The sequence below is a fragment of the Drosophila guanche genome, unplaced genomic scaffold, assembly GCF_900245975.1.
Source record: "Drosophila guanche unplaced genomic scaffold, DGUA_6, whole genome shotgun sequence".
Taxonomy (NCBI): domain Eukaryota; kingdom Metazoa; phylum Arthropoda; class Insecta; order Diptera; family Drosophilidae; genus Drosophila; species Drosophila guanche.
This window is the reverse complement of record NW_022995755.1, coordinates 1,517,641-1,537,745: the sequence shown is the minus strand read 5'-3', so window position 1 is coordinate 1,537,745 and position 20,105 is coordinate 1,517,641. Positions and strand designations below refer to the sequence as shown.

At 44.5% G+C, this 20,105-nt stretch overlaps 3 protein-coding genes across 3 annotated transcripts; 2 read left to right on the top strand and 1 right to left on the bottom strand.

Annotated features, from left to right (window-relative positions):
* The first annotated feature begins 300 nt into the window (after nt 1-300).
* LOC117589625 (beta-1,3-galactosyltransferase 1-like) lies at nt 301-1,830 on the top strand. The gene is made up of 2 exons (XM_034281712.1): nt 301-520; nt 588-1,830. The coding sequence occupies exons 1-2, from the start codon at nt 340-342 to the stop codon at nt 1,643-1,645; spliced, it is 1,239 nt and encodes a 412-aa protein (XP_034137603.1). The 5' UTR covers nt 301-339; the 3' UTR covers nt 1,646-1,830.
* A 534-nt stretch (nt 1,831-2,364) lies between these two features.
* Nucleotides 2,365-2,678, top strand: LOC117589646. Its single transcript, XM_034281778.1, has one exon. It carries the CDS (start codon nt 2,410-2,412, stop codon nt 2,563-2,565), a length of 156 nt encoding a protein of 51 aa, XP_034137669.1. The 5' UTR covers nt 2,365-2,409; the 3' UTR covers nt 2,566-2,678.
* Nucleotides 2,679-12,658: 9,980 nt separating this feature from the next.
* LOC117589788 (pyrokinin-1 receptor) lies at nt 12,659-17,238 on the bottom strand. The gene is made up of 8 exons (XM_034281989.1): nt 17,104-17,238; nt 15,387-16,040; nt 15,166-15,331; nt 14,958-15,090; nt 14,345-14,543; nt 14,030-14,244; nt 13,863-13,976; nt 12,659-13,794 (listed from the first exon to the last, which is right to left on the bottom strand). The coding sequence occupies exons 2-8, from the start codon at nt 15,733-15,735 to the stop codon at nt 13,129-13,131; spliced, it is 1,842 nt and encodes a 613-aa protein (XP_034137880.1). The 5' UTR covers nt 15,736-16,040; nt 17,104-17,238; the 3' UTR covers nt 12,659-13,128.
* Between the last annotated feature and the right edge of the window lie 2,867 nt (nt 17,239-20,105).

The following is a 20,105-nucleotide window of genomic DNA, read 5'->3' as shown; positions in this document are numbered from 1 at the left end:
ACAAGCGGTATGCCAGGGTATGTTGTGCTAGAAGCACAGTAGAACAGTTGTTAAATGGCAGAGGTTTGTTGGCATTAATGTACACAATTGCATAATTATTATTTGTGTAATTTGACAACGTGAACTTATGTTCCAAAATGTAGGCGATGCAACTGGAGATACTCTGCTGCATATACCCCAAAACTCTCTGTCAAAGGGTACAATTACACAATTAATAGCAGCTACTCTTCATTCCTAGTACAAATACTAATTACAACCTCACAACTATTGAGTCTCTCCCAGCCAAACGGGACCAGCTTTCAATTCGCTTCAGTTGACTTTAGATTCTGCAGCTGCACCATGCTCCCATCGGGCAAACTAAACTTAAATTCCGCATTTAAGTGGAAGCTAAACAAATGCCACAGAGCAACGCCAATCTATTTATGTCGTGCTTGCTTTTACATCCTGACAGCGCTCCTGCTGTACACGATGTATCACGTTTACCAGCTGAATAATTATCTTGAATTGCTCAAGCGAAATAGTACGGGACACACACCTATACACCTGCCATTGAAAGTGAATTAAGGGTTAACTTCTGCTCTTTTTAGCGCCACTTGCGGATTGGACTTTAAACACTTCCCGCAACCTGAGGGACTACATCTGGCCTTTGGAGGACACCGCGCTAATTGTGCCTCGAGACTTTTGTGGACAGAAAACTCTGCTGCTGATTGTCGTGGAGTCGCGCGTGATTGACTTCGCTCAGCGGCAGCTCATTCGAGAGACTTGGGGCAATACGACAAACTTTAATTATCCAGTTTTTGCCAAGCTGCATGGCCACCGCAAGGGATCTTATTTGCCGCCCCTGAAGAGCCGCTTGCGTCTCTACACGGATTACCTCAGTGGTGAGGGTGAGACGCTGATGGCCTCGGTGCAAGTTGTATTTATGCTTGGCCGCAGCAAATCTAACCTGCAGCCAGACCAGTCAACGCAACTGCAGCAGGAGGCACATCGATACAATGACATCATTCAGGAGGACTTTATCGACACCTACAACAATCTGACGCTCAAGTCCGTGCTGGCCCTGAAGCATGTCAGCAAAAGTTGCTCCAACAGCACCGCCTTTTTCTTCAAGTGTGACGACGACACCTTTGTTAATGTGCCCAATCTGCTGCACTTTATACTCGGCGGCACTGTGCCCCTATACAATGACACCATTAATTATACGTCCAGTTGGCAGTCACGCATGGGCGGCACCACGGAAGTGATGCGTGGTTACAAGTTCAGCAAATCCAAACCCATAATAGACACAATTAGCAAGTGGTACATGCCCCACTACATGTATCCCCGCAGCACATATCCAGAGTACCTTTCGGGTGGCGGCTATTTGCTCTCCATTGATGTGGTGCAGCGCCTGTACGATGCTGCCTGGTCCACCAAAATGGTTTACTTGGAGGACCTCTATGTCACGGGGCTCTGCGCGAAGCGCGCACATCTGAAACCCCTTCACAGTTCACTTTTCTACATTAAATACTCCATTAAGTTATGCGCGTACAAAGCGATGATCACGCTGCATAATGCCAAGGGACGCAGATTAAAGAGAGTGTGGAAATTTCTCACTGACCATAGCAGTAAACAGTGCGCAGCGCCAGATATTATTGTTAGTTAGAAATGTGCCTAAAATTATGCATACATATGGGACAAATAATACGAAAGTTCTAAGAGTTACGAAGAGTTTTATACAAATAGAAATATGCTTAACTAGTGCAAATATTTCACTGCCCCTAGCATTGCTAGCGCACGGTGGCAGCTCCTAGAATAAGGTTGGAAATTCATAGGATATCATATATAAATATTAACTAAATAAAACATATATTTTATGACACTTCAAATGGAATTTTTACACATTATTTCCACCCAAATATGTCCAAATTAATTCCTAATAATAATATTTCTAGGCAACAAATTAAAAATACTTTCTATAAATTTCAAAGTGATTTATGGACGTTTTTTATAGATTAACATAATCTAAATAAATAAATCCAATTGATCGTAATATTTAACCAACATTTTCCAATTCTATCAGCATAGACTCCAAATATTGTCATACATTGTAGATCTTTCTCACATTTACTCTCGTCATTTAGGAGTTCATTCTTCTGTGCAAGCAATTAGTTAAATATCAACTATAGAATAATAAATGCTCATAATGATAACTACAACCCAATCGCGGACCACACAAACAATATTTTGTTGCCTAAGCAAGTTGCACCTAAGCAAACATTTTCCCACAAATAGCTTACAATTGTTTTGTCATTACATAACACTGACCAATGCGTCAAAAGTGTCTGGTGGCAGCTCGTATAAATAGCAGGAACTTCGCATCGTTAATTAGTTCTGAGTTAAGCAGCGTAAAGTAGCAATACAAGCATCATGCAGTCCACAACCTTCCTGATGGCCATCCTGGTGGTGGCTTTGCTCATGCTATTGAGTGCCCCAGCCACTGAGGCCACCTTCCTGCTCATCGCCTGCATGATGAGGTCGTCACTGTGCCCATGGAACACAGTTGCCAGCACTGCCACAACATAGAACAACATTGACAACTCGCATGAAAACTCGATAACAGACATCCTTGGCATACAATCAATTGGAAATCGCATATATGTATAATAAATGAAAGGCTGCTTTTTTTTTGCATTGAACTGGAAGTATGATTTAATAAAATGTTATGGAAATATTGCGAAAAAAGGCAAAGAAATCATTAACAAACATTAATGAATGAAATGTAAAATGTGCATTGGCCAAAAATTTCCAAAAATGAGTATAAACTCCTTCCGGCATAACATCACATCAAATAATTTCTGTTGCACATTTTTGTAGTTGTGTTATTAAGTTCAAAGTGTAACCCAACCCAAGGTAGTGGCGTAGTGTGCAGCTCAAAAGAACTTTTACCAAACTTTAGCTAAAGTGTAACCACGTTAAAATATACTCAAACTATGTGTGCACTCAGGCAGCTATCTAAGTTTGTCACGTTGCCGTGCTCAACATATTTTTGAGCAGAGTTTGAGTCCAGCTCTGATGCCACTAAACCGATTGAAATAAAGCTGCAAACTATTTGGAACTCAATTATTGAGCGGCTCAATGCCATAAATAGAACTTTGAGATGCTCCGAAAAAAAGTTGAACCTGAACCTTACTGCAATTTTTGTCATAGAAACAGGAATCAGCATCAGAATCAGGAAAGCTAACATTGGCAAAGGAATCTTTCTCTGATTCCGAACTTCTTTGAGGATGATTTTGTAGTTAGATACAGCAAAAAAGTCATACAATAAGTTTGCATTAATATGTATGAACATATCTACTACGTACATCTTTTGTAATTCAAATATAACTCCTTTTTGTTATGCTCTCAGAACTACCACGATCCAGCAAAAAACTTCCACAAAACATTAAACAGCCGCTATGAGCGCCTAATGGTGCGTAAAGTCGACCCGGTCCTGGTCTCTTCTCATGGACATTGATTGTATTTCTTAATCATTCCACAGATTGATTGGTTCCACAGGGAACTATGTATGTAGATACTCCTATAACTCCTGATTAATGTGCAACCTTGAACAACAACTTGGCCAATTTCTACATGTTTTTGTTTATTCTTCCAAACATAGAAAGTGCTGAAAGTAAGCTACGATTCCACTGAAATTGCGGAAACGGAAACAACTAAGAACAGGCCAGCCAGCCAGTGTTTCGCTTAATTCCCATTTGCTGTACGATTTTATGGACACGATTTTATGAGGCCTAAAAGTGTTTGCGGACCACAGGCCTAAGCAATGACGTAAACAGGACATTGTCAGAAATTGTTTACGGCTGGCATTGATAACATTGAGCAGCGATCAGATGGCTCAGCTGGGAGATGGGCGCTCGAAAGTCAATCAGAATCACTCAAATGGCGCGTATCCAATAGGCAAAAATGATGACGACAATTCCGATTTGCCAACGCTGAGTTATCGCCCAGCATTTCGCACAACAAATGACAGAGTTTCTTCTCATTTTTTTTTGGCAGCATTCGTGGCAGCAATAATCCATGTGCTGCCATGGCAACGATTTATCTTTATGTTCGAGTGTTTCCGATTTGATTTGGCTCCTCAATTTCGGTATAGTTGAAGTACAGGCGGAGCGCAACCACAATTTAAGGTGAAGTCTCTTTAAGCGGAGGGACTCCGGCTGAGCCCAAGGTCAGTCGAATTGAGTCGTCTCCACTATTAGTGCAATTGAGACAAGATAATGAACATTAGGCCACATCAAGCAGACGAGCAGAACAACCTCTAGAGCTGTAACAGCTGCAGGCGTTTCAATTGGCAACCAGGCAGGGACCGTGCCTTTGTCTCTATGCCCCCTGTGTGCCATAAAGTTTACCATTTGTGCCGCAGATACGAGTGCGCTCCGAGTATCCCGCACGATTAGTTGGCCCTGGGCCAGGCCAGACACAAACGAACGCAAAACGAGAGCCATTTGTAATCAGAATAAAAGCAACTTTAAGCTAAAACTCTTTCTAATTTATAATGCAAAATATTTATGCGCACAATTTCACTTGGCAACATTTAGACTTATTTTTCGTTGAGCTTTTTTTGTGTAGAGTTTTCCATTTTGTGGCAGCAACGAGCAAGCGGTCTGACTGCTGGCTTATTTCTGCTGCTGATTTGCCACTCAATGCGTCTGTTTGGTCAATAAAACATAATTGTGATGCTGCCGAAATGTCATAAAATCTTAGTGTCATGAGGCTGCCGCAAAATCTCAGCACGCAGGAGTCGTCCTGACCGGCACGTTGTCGTCAAGTGTTGATGTCTCTGCCCTCGGCGCTGGCTGCGTGGGAATTTTGTATCTGCTGCAGTGACATTTTTCATGACCACAAAACCTGTTGAGGCTTGAGCCGTGTAATGGCTTGAGAATAAAATAAATTAATTGGCGACCTGATGAAATTACTTCATTAGCTGCTAATTGAATTGAGTGAGTCCCGTGGAGTGTGCCAGGGAATTGTGGCAGGGAGTTTGGGCTCTCGACATGATTTATATTGCCTTTTGGCAGCGCCTTAACAACAAAGGAGCTCCGACTTCGAACAAGGGACAAGACAACAGAGTTGTAGCACCACCGGCATCCATCGTTCATTGTATTTGAAGGAAAGCTTCTGTTTTCCGGTCCGGCAGCTCCCACCCACGCGCGGCATTAATCTCAATTTGTAGGGCAAACATTCAATCAACCCAGCTAGAGGCGGCCTTACTAATTAAAGACACATTAAGGGCTCGTTAAAATTAAAGTGGCACTTAAAGGGATCCCGCTGTCATGGCTGCCAATACTAAGAGGATATGCACACTCAGTGTGCACCTCGGAAACTATTTATAATGCACAGCCAGGGTGCACCTGAAGCGTGAAAACAGTTTAATGATGCATACCAATGGCAAGAATGCAGCCATGTGCACGTGACTAAAGGCGATTGCAATAATATCTGTTGGCCAATTAAGCCACTCGAAGAATGTTTATTCGAATTTTGGCAACATAACAAAACAAAGAACCAAAAATAGAAAATCAATAGAAAAACTCATGTGTAGAAATTGTGCACAACAGAAAACGTTGTTTATCCACAAACATTTTTCTTCATTTTGGTCGGTATTTCTTTCTCTCTCTCTGTGATTTTTTTATGTATATTGTTGAGGAATTTTCCATTGAGTCTCTGTGGCAAGCGCAAAGCAAAAAGAATTCACAAATCTCAATTGAAAAACCATTAAGGCATTACCAAATGGACTTGAAATGCACACACAAAAAATAGAGAGAAAAAGTCAATCGAAAACGACAGAGACAGAGACAGAAAGAAGTTCTACGAATTTTAAATATTTTAAGTAGCAATTTGCAATGTCACTTCGGGCAACGTTTGGCTCTGGTCACAGGCAGATTAATTCAACGGGTAGCGAGCGACCGAGCGATTCTGCTATCTGTCTGATCCTGGTTGGTGCATGAAATTTCTCTGGCAGTTAAATTGTTGCTGAAGAAGTGCCATAAAAATGCGTTTAATGGCGCGACGGATTGTAATTAAAAACCCACACGCGCCGCCGCATCCCGCCACTGGCTCTACCCACACACACACATGTCGTATGCGTAATGTGAGTGAACTCTAAGCCACAACTTCAAGTTGCACATCAAGTCTTTTACTTAAATGGTTACCATTTGCATTGCCTTTATTGGATTTACCCTTTAATACGTTGCTAAACCTGCCCTTCTGCCACTTTTTTGTGGCCTTTTTTGTTAGTTTGTCCACCGCTTTTACATGGTGGAACATTGTCTGTGGCCGGAATATGACACTTGATTTATGGCCATTTGTTTTTCGCTTTCAAAAACAGGCTCATAAATACAACAGAAATGGCAAACAAATGGCAAATAGTGAGTAACAAATGGGAAATGGCGCGAGCCAAATAAAAGTGGAAAAAAGGAGTCGAGTGCCGCTGTTATGCAACGCTCTCAGTGCAGTGGCTGTCAAACGGTTGGCTAATTTTAGCTGCGCTCTACGCGTATACTTAATATTGTCTGTGGTAAATAATGGCAAAGAGATTTTGGTCGCTGCATATTTGGGGAGTGCCGAGAGCGTAAGCAATATCCGTTAACACGTTTTCCATCGCAAACAGTTCGCTTCTCTGTTGTTTCTCTTGCCGAGTTACGGGTCCATGTCCGGTGCTCCAGGTAAGCCGCTTTTATTGGAAAACTTTAGCTCAAGGCACCCCACGGCGTTCGGCACTGATTTAAATTTATATCCGCACAAATTGTGCTGGGGCCTGGGCTGTAGCTGCGCTTGTTGCATTTTAATTAGAAGCATCGATGCAGCGGAAAATCGCTGTTCAAAGTAGAAGCGGGCGTATAAATAACGCTCATAAATCCCAGATCCGAAGCTGCTGCGGCCACAATTTGACAACTTGTGGTCACGCCTGTCGGGGCTCTGACAACTGCGGGTGGTGTTTCATTCACGGGAAAATTCATTAACGTTTACAAACGTTTCATTTTTAATGAACTGACAAATCTGGGCGGGCGGCTGCCCTGACCTCTCGCCAGCCCATAAATAAATCCGCACTCGCGCACAGACCCCAAGCCGTCGCATAAATCTTGTTTAAAAATTACACAGAATTTTCTCATGCGTATTTATATGCAAATTAAGATGTTTACAATACTCCCGATTTTGTACACTTTGATCCGGGCCAAAAATGCGACGGCACTCGCTATTGCACGGGCAACCGCGAGAGTGAGTCGCCGGGACACAATGAATCATAATTTTATTGACGGATGAGGTATTTGACTCTAGCGACAGAGACTGTGGTGCTGGCGGTGACGACGCCGGCAAAGTCTCCTCTTCCACGGAAAATGTCGCGAAAACATGCGAAGATATGTACGCACATACAGACGTAAATATGTATAGAAATGCATGCAAAATTTAACAACACAATTATGTTTGTTTGTATTTTGGAATGCGGCCAGTGAGTCAAGTGGAATTCGGAATTCTCTTTAATGGGTAAAGAGACGCGTGCTAGCATAGCAAGAGACACAAGCTAAAAGTTTTTAAAATATTTTTTGGGGGGGATTGTGTCTCAAAATGAATTATAGTTTGGACTCAAAATGTATTACAGTACTTAAGTTTCCGTATAATTAAAATTTGTTATATTTCTCCTTAAAAGAAAATCAAGTTTGTCGTGTGTTCCAGTGTTTCCCAAATGCATAAATTACATACAGCCCAATCAATACACCCCTAATCACTGTTCGCTATATTGCAATGCTCACTGTACATACGCATAGTTCTAGCATGTGCTTACGGGCGGCAGCGACCGTTTTTACGCCTCTCTCTATCTCGCCTTCTTCCTTGCTGCACTTTTCGGTCGCTCTAGATAAGTTTCGTGCTTTACTTAGCAGTCGCAGCTACCTGCTCCAGCGCTCTTTTTCGATCGCTTCTTCTCGCTCGACCGTTCTTTCGTCTCTCTATCCCCGCCGCCTTCTGTGTTGCTGCACTTCTCTCGCGCTCGAGGTAAGCTTTGTGCTCAGCTTAGCAGCCGCTGCTACCTGCGCTAACGCTCGCTTTATGTCGCTCTCTCTCGATCGCTTATGAATGGGGTGCGGCCAATTTTGTTTTTGCTTTTGTTTGCAAAATTAACTGTAAATTTACAGTTGCATCGAACCTCTTGAACATTTGCTGTAAATACAAAACCAACAACTACTAAAAACGCTTAATAGCTTTACACAATCACACACACAAATATCGGTTAATATCTCACTCCCAAAGATTTTCTCAATAAATAATTTATTAAAATAATTTCCCAAAGCACAAACGGCATGCCGTAATAGTCATTGCCGACAATTCGACTAAACGTTTCTGGAATCGGCTTGACTTAACAGCTTGTTTTCCGTGTCGACGTAAATCAAATGCCACTTTGTTGAACTGCCAAGACTCTGCGAACTTTCAGTCAGCCCTTCTCCTCTTTTAACGGCACCCGATGTGGGGAAAATTCAATCAAAATATTATTGCTCGTGGTACAAATGGGAAGTGTCGACGAAGTCGTCACTCTTGGCTCCCTCACACGCACGCAGACATCCGACCAGCACAGTGCAGTGGGAAGGGTGGCTATGCCTTCGGTACGGTACCCACCGTCCCGTCCGACGCCCCTCCCCCTACGACATGACGTGAATGTGCTCGTAGATGAACTGTACTGCGTCGGGGTTTTCATGGCTTGTTTACAATTAATTAGGATTGTTATGTCGCCGTTTGATTCAATCATTTCTTTGTGCTTTACGCTACTTTTTAACAGCCAGTCATAAATTTGCGGTCTGTTTTGGTAGCGAGGAATTATGGGCAGGCGGAACCGCCTGCATTTATAGCCCACGTCACGCCCACGCAGATACTTCGCATTCGCATTGGTTTCCCATTCGATACACAATCCCACAAGTTGAATGCGCCAGCGTTTCCATTAATTAGCAATTTTGATTTCAAAAGAAACTTTTGTTTCTGAACTTTGAGCTAAACTTTGCTTTGCTTCGTATTCCCCAGAATATGCTTCAGGTGTTTTTGCACAACGAAATCATTGATAATTTCTCAGCATTCCTTAGATTACGAGACTGAAACAAAGCCTTCCCACCTTAACTGCAAAAAGTGACAGTTTAATGCCTTAAGCTTCTTGTATATGTTCCATGAATCATAACATTTCTGGCTGTCAGCAATTTTTGCCTGGTCTACTAATAAACATATTTTGAAGCTATTAGTCGGTGTCACTGCACGAGCATCTGTGCAAAACTTGATTGGATATATTAAAACCGAATGAAAACAAAATATACTTCAACATTTGTATGTTAATAATCAATAACACGTGCCATTTGATGAGCTGTCTTGATTTTTGTTTGGTCTTTTTTGTTTGAATTGACTTGCCCCACCCTCGATTTTGTTGTGTATACTTTTTGTACACAATTTCAATAACTAAATTAAAAATTCATCGCACGATTTGTGTCAGAGAATAAGTTTTTATAGTTTTTTAAGCCGTTATTTATTTGTTGGCACATTTTTTGTTGTTTAATTTTTGGTTATCAATTTGCAAGGCAATACAAATATTTCGAGGTCTGAAAAAATATAATTTATAAAGGTGGCAAAGAAAATTAAATAAAATGTACAACTGGTTCAAGAACGTGCGAAATTCAAATCTGACCTGACATCTGTGCACATATGGGACAAGGCAAACAGGTATTTCGGTAGCAAGCATAAGTAATTTAACCAAAATCACATACTAAACTCAGAACATTTTTCAGAAAATACTCTTGGCCACGTACTGGTGCTGTGGGCTTGCTGTTGTCAATGAAACCCATTGCGGACTAGGACTTGAAGCAAAGGAACGAAAAGTGAGTAAAAATATTCCGAAATATGTAGAAAGCTCTAATGAATTGATTCGTAAGCTATGCCTAATCCCTGGTGTATTTCACAGGAAGTAGCACTCCTTCCGACCATCTGCACTGTGGGAAAAATCAATTGCTCAATTTCTATCAAATATGTTCGATTTTGTATACCTCAATCGGAGCGGTGTTTATTTTTTTCCCAATACGGCCATCGACTGGTGGGGCACGAGTAGGCAATTGAATTTCGTTTAGTTGGTTCCTTGGCAATCTAAACGCATTGTACTCGATTTTTCCCTGTCAAACCCGATCAAATTTCCACATTTATGAGCCACACCCACGAGCTCTAACTACGTGCGAAATGCCGACAACAATGCCACTTCCCAACGCCAGGACACCGCCCACGGGTGTAGCAAGTCGGGAGAGCCAGACAGGGAACTGTATCGAGTAAATCTCAAATGGATGCACACTCCGAGCCCAGGCCAAAAAGTCAAACATATCAAATCGTAGCCACATGCCTCGCCTTAGCATAAGTCCCGAATGGCAGCAGCCAGCCGCACGTGCCAGGCGGAGAGGGAGGGAGCAACCCAGACATCAAGTTGGAACATCTTCACATAAAGTGTCATGGCAAACGCACTGCCTGACATGTTCGGCATCCCGAATATTCGTACGTGTAAAGTCATGTGTTGTCTTTTTCACGTTGCGACTTGTTTAAGTGGATATCGAACAAACTGCCAAGGACACAAGGAAATGGCAGCTTAATTGATAGAGTGTTATGCAAAGCCATCAGTGCCCCGTTAAGTGGTTCAGTTATTTTTTCAGCTACTCGCATACACATAAATTCTGTTTAATTTTCCCATCGATTGAGAGAGACCAAGGCCCTTGCAAGGGCCCGCGGGCTGGCCGCGAAAAGTAGGCAACGATATTTTACGGCTTAATTGCCGCCGACACAGCACCACGCCCACCTCATAACGGCCACATGTGTGTGTAAAGGTTTAGTGTAGTGTATCGCACATCGTCCATTTGAATTGCAAACATGGCTCATACATATAAATGAAATTGAGAGTTTATGGCATAGTCACGGGCTTATTCGGCTGCCAACGCATCCCGTCCCCAGAATTGCTTATTTATATCGTATTTATGCGTTATGAGGGTCTCTCGGCCATGTGTGTGTGTGTGTGTGTGGTAGCTCGTGAAACGAACAAAGACTTATTAGTGGGTTTAAAGTAAGAGGCAATGGCGTTTTAGGCCGGCGCGTAAATTGAATGCCTCAATTGCTTTCAGTCTGCAGTCTGCCAGTCTGCCAGTCTGCCAGTCTGGTGGTGCCATCGAGACAAGTGATAGTAAATTTGCACAAATGAAACGCACTCAAATTTATTGTGTGGTTTGCTCAGAAATGGATATCTATCCTGTATCTCTTTCGCTCTCACTCTCTGTCTGGGTGCTGTTTTTGGCCAGGCCATAAAAATGATGAAGTTCATCGAAACTATTTGACAGGGTTTGACTTTTATGTCGCACAAATGATGTCCACCCTAACCTACCGTTTGGTGGGGAAAAGGTCTTGGCCAAGGCAGCGACCTAGACCCCAATGAGGACCCCAACCACGAGTCGTTATCGTTGACGGCCATAAAAAAGTAGAGCGTATGGGCGGGCGTGTGTAGCCGATTAGCATCTTGTCTCTTTACAATATTGCCTAAACACCGAATTTCTGCTATCAAAGCAATTGGCTTGTTTATCAATTTAGCTATAAATAAACACAAGTCTATAGACTTACCTAATATTTAATATTAAAATAGTTTCGCTCCATGGAGCATAGAAGTTAGAGGATGACAAACTGCCAGACAAACTAATCTGTTGGCTGGGAGTAGGGAAAATCTGGCTACTAAAGTTGCTATTAAATGTTGTGGCAAAACTTTTGAAGTGCCTTTTACCACAACATGCTTACTACTAAAGAGATGAGAGAAGTTTGGCAACTGAAACATAATCAATGGAGTTGATGGAGTCAATGGAGAAAATATATTTAATTACAAGGAGCGGAAAACTCCACAAAATTTTGATGAAAAGTGATTTAAAAAAGCGAAAGGGAAATTAAAATAAAACCAACCTCCGATTTGTCAGCACAACCTGTGCAATGTGTTACACCATATTCCACCCACTAGTTAGCCCCTGAAGTGCAGCTGTAACATGCACATTAATTACCAAAAATGAGTGTAAATTACGTGAGCTTTGTGTGGTTACAGTTATTCATGGACGTCACATCCTGCCCGGCGTATGCTGCCTGCAGTTTATGAATGAAATGTCATTTATATCTTTTAGCTGCTGTCTGGGGCTAATTAATTGCATTTGCTGAAATTAAAAACAAATGCGACGCTATGCTAATTAGTCAGACACTCACTCACTCACCCACCCACACACACATACACACAGTCGTAACCGTACTCATACTCATTCCTTGCGTGAACATGCACTCAGCAGTTTTTTGTGTCGTTTTGGGCGTCTAGACTGCAGAATCCGGAGCATAGAGCTTACTTGTGCGCTTGATAGACATCTTAATTGCTCATCGGGATTATGATGCGGAGAGAGCATCCCACTCTCCCTCTCTGCACGCTTTTTTAAGTGCAGCACGCGCTCGCCTTCGTCCGAGTGGGACACATTAGTCAGAGAGGCGTGCGTTGAACTTGCTCTTTGATAATCCAAATGCAAACCCCACAGCTCCACCGCCAAAGGCAAACAAGAAGTAAAAGACAAAGCTGGAGGAAAATTTAACAGGCTACTTTATTGAGACTTGCAGTGGTCTGACTATCTATAGCAGCGATCGGCACGCAGCCACTCATATGATTGTGTGCATGCACGGACATGCACAGAAGCCAAAAACGTTTCTTGCTTCGCTGCCGCTGCAGCAGCAGATCAGCTTGTTGTTGTTTCTCTGTCACTGCGGCGGCCGAAGCCACACGAAGCTTTTGCGCTGTGCAGAAGCCGAGGCCACACGAACTTTCTACGCTGCGCGTGTGCCGACTGCGCTGCACTAGAGCTTTTTCAATGCACAAAGCATGTGACGCTGCCGATCGCTGTTCTATGAATGTACATTTATGTTTCTACTATTTGCGTAAATTATGACTATGGGCAACTAATTGACCGAACTTGGAATATTTTTCTAGCCACTCTCATAGCAAGCTGAAGAGTACTTGCTGCTCTTATCACAGTTGTGTGCCACTCACGAGCGGTCTCAGGAATCTACTTTAAGCGGCTGCTCTTAGTAAGCGGCTCTCTCACTTGGGACCTCGCTGGCGCCCGTCCTGGCGCGTGGCTTGTGGCTGCCTTTGCGTCTGGCACGCCAATTGAATTTGGCCCTGAGAGTCTTGAGGGCACTGGAGCTCTTCAGCGCTTTCGCCTTTGCCTTTCGCACTTTGCCATTTGCCTCGTGTGCCGCAACGCCCACAGCCACGCCCCCAGCCCCAGCCCCAGGCCCGCCCCGCGTAATGCGCGTCAGTTTGAGGCGTGAGCGGGAGACTCCCCCCACATCGTCTGGCCCCGACGACTGACAGCTCAGCTCATCAATGGAGCACATGGGGGGTTGCAGTTTCAGCTGCTGCTGCAGCGTTGAGTGTTGTTCCTCTGGCCATTGTATGTCCGCCTCCAGCAGCGAGTGCGCATCGCCCACTGATGACAACTGCGATATTTGCGATTGCAGAATGCGACGTGGAGGGGGATGAGATTGCTGTTCAAACAGATCCTGCCTGCTGCGGTTTTGACTCTGACTCTGACTCTGTGCGCTGTCCAGTGAGACGCGATTCAGGCGCAGCGAGGAGCGAGCCAAATTGGCAGCCACGGCCGCTGCCCCACCATTGTTGTTGCCGCTGCCATTTAGCACGGTTGTCGTGGTTGTCGTTGTGGATGTCATGGTTGTGCGAACGCTGTCCTGCAGGGGGAAAGGAAGAAGAAAAAACCTGCAATAGATATTCCCGTGGCAACTGCATTAATATTCACCGTTGTGTGCAGCCGCAGAGAACCCGTTTGATTGCGTCGCAGCGCGCTGTAGGTGTGCGGCAGTCCACGGTTGGGGTTCTTGCCCGAGAGTCCAAAGTGACGAGCCAAGGTTACCTGAGGGAGAGGGTGGAGTCACTCAGGGGGAAAGCAATCAAGTTGAAGCTCACCTTAAAGGCCTCACGGAACTTGTGGCTCATGATGTTGTACAGCAGCGGATTGATGCAGGTGGAGAGGAAGTAGAGCACACCGGATGTATAGTCGAGGACGCTGAATACATCGTTGAACCACTGCGACTCAATGCCCGAGGAGGAGCCATAAACCGCCATCAATCGCTGTGCATGAAAGGGAGCCCAGCAGATGAAGAACGCCACCGCAACCGCCACTGTCGAAGGCCCAAGGAGGAAGGAGGAAACAGAAAACCCATACATTACTTGGCCGTTTTGCCCGTTTGCCTCCACAAAGATGCCAACGGCAGCGCTTACCCAGCATACGGATGACGCGCGTCTGGGCGCTTATGCCGCGGTTAACGTCGAAGCAGCGCCGTGGCAGTGCCTGCAGCAGACGGCTCCGCTTGAGCTTCACCCCGATGAGGACATACAGCACACAGATGGCTGTCATGGGACCGCCAAAGAAGAGGAAGCCCGACACGGCAAACACATGGGCAAAGAAGTCGTTTTTCATCTGTCACAGAAACGCGAGAGTGTAACAAAAAAATATATATAAAATATTTCATGCAAAAACGATGTAAAAGACACACTCGAGATAGTGTTACAGCCAAGGCCCGTTGGCAAGCGTGGGCCATCAATTTTGTTTGCAGCTAATTGAGTCAACCCACATAAAATGAGGATTTAAAGCGAAGTGTGAAACGTCTGTGGGCACAGAGAAAGTGGAACTAAAACAATTAAATCTGAAATATATTTCAGCTGCACTACTTTTCAGCTACTTTTCTACTTTTCCCTCCACTACTTTTCAGCTCAAAGCTTTGAGTTTGAGAGTTCCTGATGTTTTCCCTCAATTTACAGTCTAAAGTAGTGTCAAATATTTTTCTGAAAATCACGACCTTTCCATGGCTACTTTTCAGCCCATCAATCATACCGTGCACGAGGAGCCCACGCCCTGCAGCACCACCGAGAATTGGATGGCTTGTGGCAGGGCCAGCAGCAGCGCTGCAATCCAGATGGCAAATATGAACTTTATGGCGCGCGACAGCTTGGACATTGTGTGTTGCCTGTGTGGGAGAATTTAAAAGCAATTAAACGTGCCGGAATGACGAGTGGCAGTGGATTGGGGTAATGAAGCTCACCTGAACGGATGACAAATGGCAATGTAGCGCTCCACGGTAAACGCGGTGATGGTGAGGACCGTGGCATTGGCTGCCGTTTCCGAGACAACGCTCTCCAGCACGCAGATAGTATCGCTGAAGGGGTAACTGTCAGGATGCCAGAGATTATACAGATCCTGGGGCATGCCTACAACAGAATTCAATAAGTGCCAGCCGGACCACAGGACTCTGTGCAGACCCACCTGAACACAGCAGGATCATGTCGGACACCGCCAAATTAAACAAATAAAAGTTCGTCGCAGTGTGCATGAAGTTATTTCGAGAGATCACAATGCAGGTGATGAGATTGCCCAACACCCCAGCGATGAAGATCAAGGCATAGCCCACACTCAGAGCAGCCAGCAGGGACATTGGAGGCAGCAGCTCCTGTGGCCCGAGGCCCTGCAGCAGACTCGACAGATTGTCCGCCGAAATGTTCAGCTCTTGTGTCAAATTAAAGAGGAACTTTTCGTTTTGAAAGATCTGAAAGTCGGAGGCTGCCAGGAGGCTGGGGGTTGTAGTGTTCATCGGCAACATCTTGACGACTGCCATGGACAAGAGTTTGTTTTTGATTTTGTTTTCCTTTTGTATTGCTTTAAATTCGAATTGGTGTGGGCTGCTGATTCTGCTTATGTCTTTCCGATTGAAGGTTAAGCGCAAACAATGTTTTCATTATGCCCCCACCAGAACTGGGGCTCATCAAATTCGTCTTAGGCCGGAGCAGAGCCACTGACAACCTGTTGTCATGGATGCGGGATTAGTAGCTTGAGAGGGGCGCGTGAGTGTCGTGAGTGTTCTCCTTGTGCTCCAGTCATCATCCTGGGGGTCAGTCAGGTGCCTCCCAGAGCTTCTGCCGGCTGTAAATTAATTTGAATTGCTAAGTGGCATTTAGTCAAAATATTTGTGCGCAACTTTGGGGAGTTTGGGGCAGGATTGTCTCTCCCAGGAGGTGTACTCCAGCAGGGAGTAAACAATTTAAGCTGCGCGGCACGCTGTCAAGGTCATTTGAGTGGAGGTGAAGCACAGCTAATGGGGCGACTAAAGCGACTAAAGCATTTACATAGTTTCCATTTAATTTCATTCCATTCCATTCCATTCCATTCATGATGAGTGACCGCTGTTGACCGTTTTTGGCGGTTTTTATTATCATTATCATACGAGCAGAGAGGCTGTGGCTGCCACACACAAAATATGCACAGTTCAAAAATGCTGTCGAATTTGGTTTTATTATTTTTGCATATTCAATCAAACTGGTTTTTTCGTTTTTTTTCACTGTTTTTTCTCTGGCTGTCTGTTTTGTGTTTTTGTGTGGCTCGTCTGTGGCGACTGTGTAGCATCTCAGCAACAAAAATTATGCACTGCCACCGCCCATAAAGTGTATGTTCTCGAATAGATTTGCACATGAAATACAATATTTAAAGCTCGTATGATTAGGCCTTGCACTGGAGACACGAGCTGTCATTACTGTCATGGTCATTGGGCTGCAGAGTCCGAATTTTCTTTCTGCATTTAAAACTCTCACACATCTCCGCTCCCCTGCTGGGGTTTTCACTCCACCTAATGACAATTAATTATGGCTTTTTGATGCCTTTTTATTTTTGTTTTTTTTTTTTTTTGTGGGCTATCGCTTGTGCATTTAAAACACGTTTAATTGAAATTTATCAAACGTTGACTGCCTGCCACATTTTTGCAAAATGCATTTATTTTTTATGGCCGTAAACTTTTTGGGTTTTTTTGTTATTTTTTGGTTAATTATTTTTGTTTTTGTTTTTGTTTTCTTGCACGTTCATTGCACTCCACTTGCTGCCTCTCCACCTCCCTGTGTCTTTTGTTTATTAAACTCTAATGCATTATTGCTAATCAATTGTTACCATGTGCTAAATTAATTACCACGCGCTTTGGGGTTTTGTTTACACGCACTTGCAATTATATTGGCCAACTAAATGATCGACGATCTTCTCCGGCGCACAATTAATCCACGGACAACACGCGCGTATCCACTACGCCGCAATTCGTACGGTTCTTTCCCTCTGTTTGGTAAAACGTAACAGCAACAGAAACTGGCCGCAGCATCCGAGAGACTGAATTTGTCCAAAAAAATCTTTGCCGGCACGGTACGGCACGCACGGTTCGGGCCAAGGCGTTAACAGCGGCGTAACAGAGATGTCGCTGCCGCAGTCGCAGTCGCTGTCACTGTTGACGCAGCAGCCAAGAACTACCGGTTGCTTTTCGGTTGCTTTTCGGCTCTCTGTGGCGTCGCTCTCTTCGCGTGGTGGGGGAGTGTTAAGACCGAGAGCGAAAGCGAAAGCGAAAGCGAGGGCGATGGTAACGGTAACGGCAATAAAAATGCAAATACTATCAGAGTGCCATGCACTTTATCTTATTTAGTGGCATATTAATTTGCACAAGGCGACAAATTGTTTGATTATAATGTAAACAAAAATCAAAAAGGACAATGCAAAAGGGCAACCCGAAGGGGGAAAGGTGAAATGGCAACACCTACAGGGCCTAAAGAATTAATTTCAGAGAATCCACTTGGACTGCTGGGGGCCATGTCCGTGGCTTCACTTCGTTTTATGATCAGTCAAAAAGAGAGATTTTATTAGGCCCTTGGGGTGCCTTGGCATGGCTTTTATGGCCATGTGCGATGAAATCTATCAGAGCTTTTGCGGCCCATAAAAGTCGTTGTTTGCCCTGTCAATGTCAGACCTACGGCTAGTGGTATCTATTTTTGTGCTGCGCGTATTCCATCTATAAAAGAGAAGAAAATAGCCAAACAAACAAACAAACAAACAAAATCAAATGAAATCAAATCCATTGCAGGCCATTCAATTTCTCAATTTTTCATGCAAATAATAAGAAACAATTTTTCTGGCACTTCATCAAAACAAAGACCTAAGCAAACAGAGTGGAGGGCGGGGCAAACATCGAGCACGTGCTGCAAAGGGCATTCCCAGTGGAAAGTTTGACTGCCGAGTGGAAGTCCTGAGTGGGCGGGGGGCAGTGCGTCTTTCACTTGTTTTCAGTTGAACTGTGGAATTTTGTTTGCTTTTGCTCTTTATGAACAAACGACATGACATCGGATTCAAGGCGCCGCTTCGAACTTTCTTTGGCATTTTTGAAGTTCTGGCCGGGAGACCCTGTCATCAGGCGGCGGCGGCGGCGGCGGCGGCATCCTCGTCAGCAGTTTGGCTGAATTCTCTTGCAAGTTTCCAATTCATTTAGTTTTTATTGCATGCCTCCCCCTCCCCAAAGGACAAGCCGAAAGTCATTCGCAGTTCGACCAACCCATGTAACCCGCTCGTACTGGTAGAGAGCGAGTAACATTATTTTCCCATGTTATTTGAGCTTAAAAAGTGGGCACATTAGGAGGGGGAAAGGCTGCTCAAACTCCGTTAGGTGCTTTCGACTTCGACCTCAATTTATTGAACTCTTGCACGCGCTCAACAAGTCGTTGACAAACACACAAAAAAAAATGTTCAGTTTCTACTCGCTAATTGTAGACATCGATTTTGGGGCACAACCTTTCAAATAATTGAATTCACTGGAAAAAGCAAGGGGTGTGCGTGTCCGGTTGGGTTTCATTTGCTTAAAAGCGTTGCCCCAGCCTCTGTGCCACTCGGGATGACCAATTTCGAACTTTTTCGGCACATAAACTACAATCCACGGGGTTTCGTATGAGTAATGATGGTGAAATAAACTTCCCACAACTATGAAAAGGGATACGTTGCTGCCGGTTCAATGTACGCCCAGAAACTCGAAAGGCCAAGGACACTCGCTCGCATTTAAGTTTAATTTAAGTTAATTAGCAGCAGCGTCAAATGACTTTGACGCATTCAAAGTCGCTCTAAATGACATTTGCAGGCATCGTTCATCAGGCTAAAGACGCAATCAGTAGCTGTGCTTGGAGCCTAGACCAACTGCTGTGCCCTCAAAGCCTGTGGTCGGACCCTTTTCGATTAGACCCCCATCATTTGTCTCTCACTCTCAGTCATGTGTGTGTGTCCTGGTACATTATGCTAATCAGCAGTTGCCACAATCTGCTGGCCAATAGAATTATCTCCACTGACAGACATGGCAACACGGCAGTGCGCAGCGAGAGGTCTGCCATTGTATCACTATTATTGATGGTGATTACGCTTTCAGTATTCACCCTGCATGCATTCAACCAGGAGCAACCCTCGACCAACAGATTATGAGCCTGAGATTACTTTGGGGGGCGCCCCGTTTAATCGTTTTTATGGCAGATCAAAGTGTGTGTGTCTCCATTGTGGTTCATTCATTTTTCGCTGCAAATTACTTTTAAGGGCACTCGTGTAAGCGGGATTTACTCAACGGACACTATGCGAGGGGTTTCCCTAATAGCTTAAGGAGCTTAAGGCTGCTCCAGGCATAAAGCAGAGAAGGGCGCAGAGAGAGGCCCCAGGCCAGACCCCGAGCCCATCCGTTTTGTGGTCACGCTTCAGTTACTGTGCATATTTACCGCGACCAGACAACCATGCTGAAATTACACCCAAAATTCTACGGCGCTTGAAGCTCTTGAAGCAAGCCACAAGAAGGCGTCAGCCAGCAGCTCCACCATTTTCCGCATTTCAATTGAATTCGAGGCACGAGTCGCGATGCCCCAAGGCAGTCAGGGAAAAATCAAAACAAATCCACAAATCTGCGAGCGATGGCCAAGGCCTGAATTGACATTAATATGCGGTTGTTTATCCTCTCCCTTACAATAAATACGAGCCGCATGCGGCTTCTCCTGCCTTCTTACAATAAACACGAGGGGCGGGAGCAGCGTCCGTATCCGGCAATGGCTCATGTACTGCAAAAACAAACACATTTGGCCCACGACTTTACGAGCGCTGAGGGGCCTGTCCGGACAATGGCTTAGATTTCGCGTTGCGTTGATTGCTTCACCTAAACAATGT

Bases quoted from the DNA above. Each gene is read 5' to 3' on its own strand.
- LOC117589625 (XM_034281712.1), top strand. From the start codon at position 340: ATGCTCCCATCGGGCAAACTAAACTTAAATTCCGCATTTAAGTGGAAG. The intron at 521-587 runs GTACGGGACACA...TGCTCTTTTTAG, and splicing joins TGAATTGCTCAAGCGAAATA to CGCCACTTGCGGATTGGACT.
- LOC117589646 (XM_034281778.1), top strand. From the start codon at position 2,410: ATGCAGTCCACAACCTTCCTGATGGCCATCCTGGTGGTGGCTTTGCTC.
- LOC117589788 (XM_034281989.1), bottom strand. From the start codon at position 15,735: ATGGCAGTCGTCAAGATGTTGCCGATGAACACTACAACCCCCAGCCTC. The intron at 15,332-15,386 runs GTGGGTCTGCAC...ATTCTGTTGTAG, and splicing joins CATGATCCTGCTGTGTTCAG to GCATGCCCCAGGATCTGTAT. The intron at 14,245-14,344 runs GTAAGCGCTGCC...GGCCTTCGACAG, and splicing joins GCGCGTCATCCGTATGCTGG to TGGCGGTTGCGGTGGCGTTC.